Source organism: Lates calcarifer, linkage group LG12, assembly GCF_001640805.2.
Source record: "Lates calcarifer isolate ASB-BC8 linkage group LG12, TLL_Latcal_v3, whole genome shotgun sequence".
Taxonomy (NCBI): Eukaryota; Metazoa; Chordata; class Actinopteri; family Centropomidae; genus Lates; species Lates calcarifer.
This window is the reverse complement of record NC_066844.1, coordinates 12,982,907-12,995,517: the sequence shown is the minus strand read 5'-3', so window position 1 is coordinate 12,995,517 and position 12,611 is coordinate 12,982,907. Positions and strand designations below refer to the sequence as shown.

Below are 12,611 nucleotides of genomic sequence, written 5' to 3'. Positions count from 1 at the left end.
GCATAATAATATTGAAGAGAGCACACTGGTAATGCCTTGAGTGTTTCCAGCTGAACCTTTTCTCTGACAGGTGGACTGCTACTGATGGAGATGATCATCTTCTCATTTAGCTTCCTGCCTGCAGGACTTTTCCATTAAATTACAACTGAGCCACCCTCTCTGGAGAAGGGGATTTGATTCAGGCTAGTGTGTGCACTTGCTGAGCAGGTTTGTGCATATGAGGGTGTGTGTATGTTTGCACACACTGCCAATGTGTGTATGCTGATCCCTCCAACCATTTGGAAGGCTGTGTGTCCAGGGTGTATCTCAAAGCAGAGCCAAGCCTGGTTACCATGCCTACACATTTTACTGAGAGACACTGCGTTTATCTTAATGAATTCATTATTCAAGCTTATATTTGCCTCTGTATTCTCTGTCAGCTGTGTACACACTCTAAATAGTTGTGGAGTAGAAGCCTTTCCCATTGCTAAAAGTGACCTGGGGGAAATAGCTTATTGATTCTTTGGGGGAAACATGATTAAATTGAGTTCTAAGTGGACACTTCATCTGAACTTGTCTACAGGAGAGAAGATAAGAAACCATAGGAGCCAGTCTGCTTTTGTCCAGACTGTCCATGTATGTTAACTTGGACAGCATTTTAAACTTGAATCATGTCAAATTATAAGGACATGATTTCACATACATGCAAATAATATTTTTAATCAAATAAAGAATATTTCACGTGATGATTTGTGCTGCCTTGTAAAAGACATGTTTGCTTTCGATGAAATCAAACTACTCTAGGTGTGTGCAGCCAGAGATGGAACAGACGTTGTTGTGCACATTGTGTTCAGTAGGTGTGCTAATCAGGAGTAGAGATCCCCTGATCACTGCCATGATCGCTGAGAGCACCATCTGTGATACTCTGATGGCCGGCAGTCTGGCTGAGAGAGCTTGATAACAGTCTGGTGCAGTCTCTCTCCTGTCCTCCCAGGGCTGCAGTCAGCTCTGCCTTCACACTGTAGGAGCAAACTGATTTTCTGGACTTGGAAGACTTGGAACCACTTCACACTTAAATGCAGACACCTCTTAATCTACACCACTATTACAATATTAAACATTTTGAATAATTCAGATAAACCACAGAACGTGTGCAACCTTTTGTAGTGTGCTGCACTGAGTAAATCATCTGTCAACACGGATCTGGAAATAATTGAGGGGGCTATTAAAGTGCCACGGATAATGGAGAAATGCACATAAATGTGGGCAATTTCATTGCTGGAATTTTGTCTGTTTTTCATTTGCAGTCACAGGTCATAAACTGTACAAGTCACAATAATAATGGCTGTAATATGCAGGTTCTTGCTGAGTTCAAATAGAGCTGTATTTGTTTGTAATTCCCAAACTGACCTGAAATAAAGGTATAAATACATCATCATGTAGCATGCTGCAGTAAATGGCTCCACAGTGCATCAACCCAAGAAAACTTCATCAGTGCCTAAGTGAACAGTAGAAGATAGGGGCACTTGTTACCATGGCAACTTATTATACAGCCATACATAGAAATGCATGGGTGTTCATATTGATTCTGAGTGCAGAGAATAAAGCATGTGGTATCAGCCAAAGACAGGTTTCCTTCCTGGTATCTGTGAGTGCCAGGTTAGAGGCTTATTGACCGTTGTTGACAGACTGAGTAACAGACGACTTTTTGGTGAAATGGGCCATGTGCCCAAAGTTCAATTAAAAGCCTCACACTGTGTGTAACCAGCATGTTTGCCAAATGGTGAGAAAAGTGTAAATCAGTCTTCGTGCTTTCTCAGCAATCTGGTTGTCCTTGAGGAATATTGATGGCTCTACCTTAACTCATTTTTTAAAATTCCCTTTAATACTTCAACATTTGTCTTAACCTGAGAGGTTGAAGGAGGTTTTTTGGTATCACAGGAAACACACAGCTGCATTTTGAGGTTTTAGTGAGGCCATGAACTGTGGGTGCAACCACCCCCATTTTTCATTCTCCCTCAAAGCAGTCAGTGGGGGAGTGACATGGCTTTAGTTTTGAATGGACATGGTGCTGCTTTTGTTTTCCTATCATTCGATCCGACCTCTCTGCAGGGAGCAGTGGGTCAAGAGAGCGTTATTTTAATTTCAGTGACACGATGCGGTTGCAGGCCTCCATCTTGTAGTGGTCAGATAATACTTAGTGATTGCTGCTTGAGGGAGATACGAGATATGTCATAAATTAAAGATTTTTTGTGAGGGCGCAGAGGATTATCTAATTTAAAATTGATTTTCTGAATTAGTCCCATCTAAGTTGAGTCAGAGTGTATGCTCAAAACTGTACTAGACTGGGAAATGTGACTAATGACACATCAGATGTCAGTGAAGCACGGTGACAGTAGAAAATAAGCCAGTTGGATTTATGAGAGTTTATTGAGTTACACGATCCGCTTACACTTTCTCCTTGACTTCCTTTTTAACAGTTGGTTCAAAGTGTGAATAAATGTTTGCCTTCTTGCCTCTGTAAGTGATGTCCAAATCAGTGAATCAACTGGGGTGGAAGTGTGAATGAGCCCGAGTAGCAGAGAGAAAGGGGAAGAGGCTTTCCCCGGGGCAGTGCCCAGGACAATGTCAGGTTTGTCTGGCCAGAGTGCATGAACACTAAGCTTTTCGGAACTGGCAGCCCGCCCCTGTACCTACCCATCTCCCCCGGCTTCCAGAGCTGTCCAGCCCCGGAGCACTAAGCATTTGTGCAAAGTTCATAAGGCTTCCCTCTGTTTGTGTGGCCATAATGGCAGCTCCATCCTGTTGTAGCTCAAAGAGTGCTTATGGGCTCTGAGGGCCTGGCGCTGGCGCTGCAGAGGCGTGTGAGTGTTCTCAGTTACTGACTTTGGCTGACTGCGCTCATTATGAAAAGACCAGTATCCTCCCCACATCCCCCCACAGTTCCAAATCTAAGCCTCCTATATCAGCATTTCCCTCATCATGTTCTCTGTCTACCTTCTAATTTGCTAGATGAAAACCTCAAGCTACATAAAAAAGCCACTTCAGTCCATTTATTTAAGCAACGAAGCTACATCAAGTTAAATCAAGATACTTTATATTCAGTGTAACAGAAAAAAAATAAAATAAAATGAATATCTGTCCCATCCTATAAAGGTACAATCTCACCTATACCATTTACCAACTGTCAGCATTTGTGAGGCCTGGGTGATAATAACCTTGTTATTTGCAGCTGCCAGTTCCGTAGAAGCAGCCATGCCTTTGGTTGGTTTTTTTCACCACAGTTACGACCCACATCAGCATAATTCAAGCATGACCCTCCTCCCCCTTTCATTTTCTGCCTTTCTCCCCGTTAAAACCCAAGTCTCAGACTAGGGTCCACACCATACATCATCCAGACTGGGGGCGCTTCCTCCCTTCCCCCTCATGTGTCATGGGAGAGAGACTGCATTTTTTTTGTCGGGCTGGTGGAAGGCTCGATAGGCTCGACACTCTCAGCACTCTCAGCTCACTGAGCTTTCCCCCTGACATGTCACCCAGCCTCCACTCAAGTCTATCTGTATAGTCATGGAGTTGGATCCCTGCTCACTGGGGTGGAACAATCACGTCCACTTGAATCCAGATGCATACTAAAACATTTTTTTATAAGCATTAGTTTTTCAGACAAATGTTGTTTTCCATAAGAAAAAATGTTTCAAAAGCTCCAACAATACTGGACTAATGCTGTGCAACAGTCTTCAGCAGTATTAGCAATTAAGGAGATTGTCACCGGCTGACAGAAGAAGATTGCGGCAGGAGCAAAACTCAACAGATTTTCGCACAGCGGGTGATCCATGCTCCCACCCAGTACAATGTTCTTTTTTTTTTTTTCTTCAATTGATCATTGCAAATAAACACATTTTTATTGAGCCTTCAGGTGCAGCAAACATCTTTCATGACGCTGAACGGGGGGCGAGATGGAACTTGCATTCCACCACTCTCCTTTGTACGCAGCCGGTGAATGGCCTTTAGATTGGGCTTTGTGGGAATGATTGTCAGTGGCTTAATGAGCGTCTTTGCCAAGCTAGAGGCTTTGGCAACATATGTGACTACAGTGGCTCAGTTCCTGTCCTGTCTCCAGTGTGTATGACACAACACACAACGGGCTCAACACTCTCCATTTTTGCAGAAATCAGATTTTACCTAACTCACGGTCTGGATGTTATTACCTAGAAAGTAATGGTCTCTCCTCTCATGTGGACCAGAGCAGAGAATGAATCAAAATCTTGTAAGTATTCTATTGTATCTGATGATGTATGTAAAGCTGTTGCAGCACATTTGGGTTAAGCACATTTTGGTTTTTCCACATGGAAGGGATGCTCTGGAGAACATTCTGGAAATTTTCTTCTAAAGCACAAAGCAAAACCATAGCTGAAATAGCTGAAATGTTGTTTTTTGCATACTTCTCTGTATATATATTTTTTTTATTAAAAAAAACATTCTTATTTTTTTACAAGTGAAAATATCAGCATTGCATTATCAGACAAAAGCCAATCAGGGTCACTTTAAGAGTGTTTCCAACAACTGCAGCCAAACTAGCTCTATGACTAAACAAAGTTCTCTTCAGCAACTCCAAATAATTGTCACAGAAAAATCAACAGTTTATAGGAATGAAAATGTTTACTTCATGAGGCACTGTTGTCATAGTTTTGAGGAGGAAGTTAATGCTTGAATTAGGAACATTCAAGCATTAACTTCCTCAGTTCAAGAACAAATGTTTCATTGGAAATGCATGACAAGTCCCAGCAACACCTGTAGTATCTGAAACTGTAGAGGTAGAATTTTGCTGTTTTTTAAGATATATTTGTAAAAGGACTGTTAAAATAATTCTTAATAATAGAATTATTTTATAGATTAGGGTAATGAGATTAGAGATGAAATGATAAAGGTTAATGGACAAAGGTTAATCAGCAGCTATTTGGATAATTGATTGATTGTGAGATACGTTAAATGCATTAATTAGTTTCAGCTTCACCAATATACAGATTTGCTGGGTTTCTTATTCTTTTATGATAGTAAATAGTAAAATGTCTTTTTGGAGCTTTGATCAGACAAAAAAAGGCTTCTGGAAATATCATATTGGGGTTTTGGTAAATTATGATTAGAATTTTTAAACTATTTTATAACAGTTCATGAGTAAAAAACATTTGAACGATTAATCCAGAAAATAAGCGTGAAATTAAACAATAATGAAAAACAGTCATCAGTTGCAGCTCTGAGTGAGATGAGTCATACACCAGTTGCTGAAGTTCAGTGATCAAGACCAAAGCTCATTCTTTCGCTCCACAGGATAAATCGAGGTTTAATTATATTCTGTATAATCTGGGGGATTCTGTAGTCATAATTTCAGGTCTCGGTTCGTTAATTCAACTAAGAAGCTTCACTGGACTAAAACCCAGCTAACTAACTGAAAGTGTACTGTGCAACAGACAACAATACGTTTGAATAATTTCCACAGCACTCACTAAACAAATACGGACTGTATTCACATTCACTTAAATTCAGTCTTATTCTTGCCATAGCAGATTTATATGAAACTGAACAGTAACAGTGATGACTTTCAAACTGACTCCTTTATACTTCCAATTAGTTTTATTTAATAAGGCATTTACTATGGATCGAATACTTAAAGTATAAAATAGCGTGTTTCAGATTTGTGGAGTCATTATGTGTTAAAAATAATGCAAGAATACAGTATTGTATTGTAGCAACTGTATCTGTTAGTGTAACCAAGCCAGTTAGTGTCATTTGAACATAGTGTCTTAGAAGCATCTTGCTTTGAATGTTCTGTTGTCATAAAAGAATCTTGATCTGTATTTTTGTTTTAGGGAGGAAAGTCAATGAAGCAGAAACTGAAAATACTTCCCTTTTCTCCCTTGAATATCAAACCCAGAGTGGAATTTATTTTTATTTAAAATATAGAAGTTTCTAACTATGTGGATGCAACTTTGCTCAGCATCTTATCATTATCAAATTATTGCTTGATATTGAAAGTTGGATGTCCTGTTTTTTTGTCTGTAGACCTTGAAAATGTAGTGTAGATACTGAGAGTCTGCCCTGTCACATTTTTAAAATCTTCAATCTTGAGCGTCTGGTCTTGAGTTCATTCCATTTGATTGGTCTCAACACAGCCTCAGCTCGACCCTATTAAGTGTAAGAGAGGCACAGGATCTGGGCCACATATCCGACAGCTGTGTCAAACAGCTTACCCAGAGTAACACTGTCCAGATGCTACGTTCTAGCACGGAACAGGAAATTTAGATGCTGAATTATAGTTAGCGCGGAACCTCTCATTTCACAGGCTGAAATTAGGATTCTTACTGTATGTATATTAGGCACCTGAAGGGATTAAAAATGGATGAAGCAGCAGAGGTATTTCTATAAAAAAGTGGTTCTGCTGCAGCTCTGCGTGTGCTGTGGGGACATCAGAAATTCTTGGTTGTTGGCAGAAATAAATTGCTTCGGGGTCTGATGGAGGTAAGGATTTGGGATATAAGAGCCATCGATCATGTCTTGCTGTGGCACAGTTTCATCTGGGGAAATTGCCAGCATCAGTCAGACGAAGTGAATGAATGTGGAGAGGAGCATGCTGTGTTAGTTCACACAAAATAATATTCCAGTCCCTGCACTCCAACTCGTGAATTCATCTCTCTGCCGGCTACTCAGCGAGGATCACACACTAATGTGATTATTGTCCTGGGCAAGGGGCACTCCTGCAGGACTTCAAAGAGAGCAGATCAGAGGGAAAATGAAAAAAAAAGCTGTAAGCTGTGATACAGACAGGTGCAGTGCACCTTCTGAAACCTTTTCTTTTGCTTTAAACATATTAACAGGTTCAAAGTGAGGACTACATGCCACATACAGTCTACAGTTTATAATTCATTGTCACGTGACATGCTCTGATGATCAGTGTTAGTGTTTTCATTCTGCACATAAATTATGCAACAGATGAGTATTAAAAGTCATAATCTGAAGCAAAAATAATGGTTAGCTCTGATATGGAGGGACTACTGTAGGTTTTTATATTCAATAGAGTTTTCAGACACACAAAAGAACAACTAATTACAGGCTGGAAAATGCCTTCATACTCTTTTGTTCATGAAAACATGAAAAGCTTTTGGATAAATGCACATTACTGACAAGATAAAAAACCTCTTGTAGCTGAAAACCTATTCAGTTTATTTCTGTCTTTATTCAAATGAAGTACATCATACCTACACATGTTCCAGGGTGTGCAGTGCCAGCTGGTGACATTATCATCTTTTACTATAGTATTGTGTGTAGTAACATGAGGCTGCATGATATCCCACTCTCTCTCTCGAGCAATGAAAGTTCATGTGGGGTTATAAAGGTCATTCTTCATTAGTTCATATAGAACACAGGGGTCAGACACTGAACAGTTCATCAGTGCAGCCGCTCTATATCTGCAGCAGAGCCCCATTCCTCCACAGCTGAGAACCTCTCCTCTGCCAGGCGTTTGCCCAGCTCCAGACACTGTCCCCTCAACATGCTATATCTACAGACCTCTGAAATATTAATGATATGATAATTGAACTGTCATGCTCTCTGAAGTGCAGTAAAATCGAGACAAATCTCAATTAGACAAGCATATTATCTAATATTGCTCCCAGTTCCTAATCTCATTTAGCGTCTTGTTTCTGTGTTTTATCCTGCCACTAATATTTTAATAATAGATGAATTGCATGGCTGAGCATTTAGTAGAATACTTAAAAAGCTTATCATTCCCAAAGGTCAGAATGGAATCTAGTTCTAATGTGGAAGAGTGTGGAGGAAAAACAAAATCTCTAAAAAAAAGAGGAAAATTAAATTCTACATAAAAAAAAAGTTTTACCACTTACGCATGCTTTGTTTTTCACTGAGATCCAGACAGTGTGTCAAATTTGCAAGCTAAATGAGCAATTGATTGGACAAAAAGAACAAAACGACAACCAAAAAAACTGTGCACTCATTATGCACATCAGAAGCAATGCAAGTCAATTGCCGCTTAGTGTTAATCAGCTCTGTCGTTGTTTTAATTGTTCTTGAGTGATCAAATGGGAATCAGTGTGGAAGCATTATCAGGACCGTGAGAGGGGAGTGTGGAGCTGCTGTCTTCATGTTGCATGTCTTTAGTGTAGAGAATATTTTAATCCAGCCTGACAAGACGAGGATCTGTTTAATCCTATTACAGGCTTGCACATTAAACTACAGTAGGCACACACTTGTCTGCCTGTTGTCTTTGTGTGAGAAAGGAGCAGATGGTGCCAGCTCAAGAGCCTACTGTAGTGAACTTTGAATGGTTGAGCCTGGACCCCACCCCGTTACTAAACAACATATCCACAAGTATAGAGAATGTTCTAGGAAACAACTTGTTGGTGTGATCGTTTTCTGTGAAACCCTACTCATATGATCCTTACAGTGTGTGATGCATTTTGTATATCTGTAAATTTGTTAATGGGTCACAGTTAAGGTGTAATATAGGGTCAAGTATAAGGGCCAAGAAACAGACAAACCTTGCCAGTTGTATAGTAGTGTGCCAGAATTGTGTCCCTTTGAAAAAAGTCAGTAAAAGCTGCACAGTAATTGAACAGTAATACAGTATTCAGTTAAGTAAAGAAAAGCTGAAAGACTCTTGGACACATGAACAAAAGAACAGAGGCTAGGTCTGTGCAATATACAGTCCAAATCAAATTGTGATGCTTTTTTTCTGTTTTACATAATTATAAACTGAATGTCTATTTTGAGTATTGGTTCTATTGGTTACGAAAAACAAGAAATCTGAAGATGCTATTGTGGGCTTTGAGAAATTGAATTGGGCATTGTTTTTCATAATAGTTTTATATTTTGTACTTTAAATTATTAATAGAGAATATAATCAACAGATTTATTTAATGGGTTATGAAAGTAATCAGCAGTTACACCCTTACATTACATTTTTGCGTGAGACATGATGGAAATGACAAACCAATGGTCCTTTTTTTGATAATCGACTAATTGATCAGTTGACTGATTGATAGATACTTTTGAAAATGAGGGATTGTAGCTGATACAAAACAGACCCAAGATGCAGATGCTAGCTCTCTGAGATTTCTCACTGCAGGATTAGGGATTCAGACAGACAATTAGAATAACTTATTTAAAGTTACTACCTGGGAATTTTAAGCTTAAGAGAATCTTCAAGCTCAACATAGTGATTCGATTTATATTGTGACACAGTGTATGATACCATTATTGACTAAAAACTTTATTGTGGTACCATTTTTTTCCACTTCATCCATGTCTAAGGTAGAGCTTTTAACTCAAAATGTAGCTGATGGCAGAATTTGGGAATGCTGGCGGTTTGAAAACTCTCTGGGTAGCTTTTTACTGTGGCAAGCACATTAACGATGATGGGTAAAATTAGGTTACAATGCCTTTGTGTCAAATTGGTCTACATTCGAAAGTGATTTAGTCTTGTTGACAAGGAAGAAGTTTCTCAGAGTGCTCTACATCTGTCACTCAGAAAGAGCTTTAAAATATGGAGGCAGATTTTACTTGGCCCACATCGCTTCATTTCCCTCACCATGCCCCCTCCAAGGCAGAGCTTCTGTCCCCTCTGAGCCTTGGCTAAGTAAGGTTAGGGTTCATATTGGCCTTCCCACAGTGAGCAGCTTTTAACCTCCTGCCAGCTTCATCAATCTCAGGCTGGTGTGATCGCTGCTGAAAGGGGCGGGGATTAAGAACAGCCCGTGGCCTGTAAATCAGGCTAGCTGAAGGGGGCCCCTCTCATGTGCATCATATAGGTCCAATAGGAACCATACCCTCTGACTTCAGTGTAGACATTGTCACTCGCAGCAGATAAACTCCGAGCGAACCTCCCTCAGCCAGATGGTCGAGTTGGTTCTCAATGAATGTTTAACGAGGGGAGAACAAATTAAATCAAAAGGCAAATGATCAAGCACAGTTTGAACAAAGTGTAATCCATCTAAGGTGTTGTGAGGTTGGTAAAGGATTTTGGCCAGCACAATAGGACAATGAGAACACATAGTCTTGGGGGAATTGCAACCCCCCTCCCTTTCCACTTAACCAGGCCAATTTTACCAACAAAGCACAAGCCAATTAGCACAAAGCCCTTACCTTTTGATTTTAATCTGTGTGTGGCAACATAAATCACCATGTCTGGGAAAGACTGAAACAAAGAAAAGCCTAAGGCGCTTTTGTAGATAACTTATGACTCTTAAGACACCAATAAGCCTGAATTGTGATTGAGTGGGGTGGATTTATATTAAATATACAGCACACCCAGAGTCTCTAGCCTTGCTGGTGATGCTGTAGGTGGGTGGGGCAAGGGTCAGTAGTTGATTCAAAAAGGTCAGTATCGAGTCACAGACAGAGTTAATACCATTACCATGAGGCATAGTTGAAAAGTTCAGAGTGCATTTCATCGTTCAGCGAATGAATGAAATCGACTCTTTTGTTCTCTGGTCCATTATTCAATTACATCTCTTGAACAGGAGTTTGACCTTAGTGTTTCCTGTTGAGTTTGTTAAGGCAGTAAGATTAGGAAATAGCAAGAGTTGGTTTTAAGCCTTATTGCGAAAAAGCAAGGTCTTTCCTAGACATTGCATAGCTGGTTGAGCATGCACTAGATACTGTATGGCTCATATCTTGGTTACAACTACTTGACAACCTACACATGCCCTCTTTGACATTAATTGGTTAACCTATCAATACTAATAGAGTAATTGCAATATTCTCTAGGAGTCCCCACAGATGATGATTATGATTTTACATTTCTCTAAAATGGTAATTTTTTGTTATCATCTATTATTCTCTTTTGGTTATTATGGTATATGTTGTGTGTTCAGCTAATTAGTACAGCATGACCTAGTGAGCTGGGTCACATCCAACACAACGAAGACTAATGAACTGACACCCCAGAGGGTTTACAGATCACAGACACATAAAATTCCCATACATCGCTCTCTTCCGTCCTCCTCCCTGCTCCAGTTCTGCACTCTGGACTGATCATGTGCTCATTATAGTCCAGACTTTGGTCTGTTAGCTGGAAAATGATGCAGAGCTCTGTACTCTGCAGCCTGTTGGTGTGTGTATCTGAGTGCATACAGCTTACTCAGTCTAACTGTTAACTATGTATGTGGTTTATTGCTCACACCCCTTAGGCAGCAACATTTACTGCAATAATAGATAAATGTGTAGCTGCATTGCTAATCTCTTTGAGTCATTGTTATCAGAATCATGCAGACGCTGATCAAAACAGCAGAATGATTAAAATCGGCTGTCTTAACTCTTATGGTAATTTTGATTCCAATCTTGGCTTTTGGAATAAATGCCTTTTCCTTCAGTAATGTTGAACATCTGCTATGCATTAATAAATCCACAGGCTCCTTCATTTGTTTATTTATTTATTTTCATTGTCACAGGAAAACACACTTTCTGCTACACACTTCCAGACATCAAACTACAAAACAATTTGAGTCCCAGGGGAAGGGGATGATAGGAGGCTTTAATGTGAATTTTTCTTTGTCGCAGCAAAATATGAACCAGTGCAGAAGAGAGTCCCTGTTGATGCAAATGAAAATGTGCCTGGTTATGCCTGGCTGAGCAGAGAGCAGTCGGGCTCCCAGTCACGGGGGATTTGTTGTGTTTGGGGTTTGCCTCTCTGTCTGCCAGCGCGTGGGTGGATTCATGGGGCCTCCGTCTGTGCTGCTCTCACAGGTACGGCATCTTCAGCACGCCAGAGAAATGAACTGAGGACGCAGAGGTGAACACTTGTTTCTTCAGGACGTCCAAGATTTACAGTGAAGCCATGAGGTTGCAGAGGAGCGCGGGAGTGGTCGCTGTGCTGGGCTTGATCACCTGTATTTGTGCCTTTCACATGTCTACTGCCACTGACATCCCACTCGAGGGTGAGTGCTGACTTGTACTATAGCACATTATTAATTAACACATGTTCACAAAGGATGCAGGAGGGTACATGCTTGTTTCAATGACTGCTGTAGTTTAAGGGGCATTTTACTCAAATAACACAACAAAAATATTTTTCTATTACACTAACACACTGTTAACAGTTTTTCCTAGGCACTAATTTATTTAAGATGTTATCACGCAAGCAAAAATCCATTCACTTCCATTATGGATATACAATGGATATTTTAAATAATTAGGTAAAAATAGGCCACGGTTTTACAGTGCAACAGTTCACAATGAATCACATAAATGTTATAATAAACACTCTACAATAAAGACACATAGAAAACTCGAAGAAAGTCATTTATGAAGCATTCAAGTAGAATACGTAAAAAAAGAAGGGTTATGCGTAAGGAATCTTAAAATTCTTTATGCTCATCTACAAAGAACTTATCCTGGGTCTCACTTGAAGTGCTTTTATCAGAAAAAAAGTGTTGAATAATTTAGAGGCAAATAAATAACACCACAAAGAGCTATTGGAATTGGAATCATCAAGCAGTCTGTGCAAGGAATATATTTACAGCTATTATCTTGTTTGCATCAGGTTTTTGGTGTCTTTTGTGTTGGATCGGAGTGTATCCCAGATTTCACTTTTGCTAAATTATTCTCACTATCTCTGAAGG

At 39.8% G+C, this 12,611-nt stretch overlaps 1 protein-coding gene across 7 annotated transcripts in view; it reads left to right on the top strand.

Annotated features, from left to right (window-relative positions):
- Positions 1-12,611, top strand: part of chl1b (cell adhesion molecule L1-like b) — a 60,808-nt gene that overhangs the window by 19,623 nt on the left and 28,574 nt on the right. For 6 of the 7 annotated variants that reach the window (XM_018698976.2, XM_018698977.2, XM_018698978.2 and 3 more), the window contains exon 2: positions 11,737-11,927. In XM_018698976.2, the coding sequence (XP_018554492.1) occupies positions 11,828-11,927 (100 nt within the window). In that variant the 5' untranslated portion in view covers positions 11,737-11,827. Of the gene's footprint in view, positions 1-4,085; positions 4,247-11,736; positions 11,928-12,611 lie in introns of those variants that run through there. The other variant, XM_018698974.2, reaches the window with a different exon arrangement.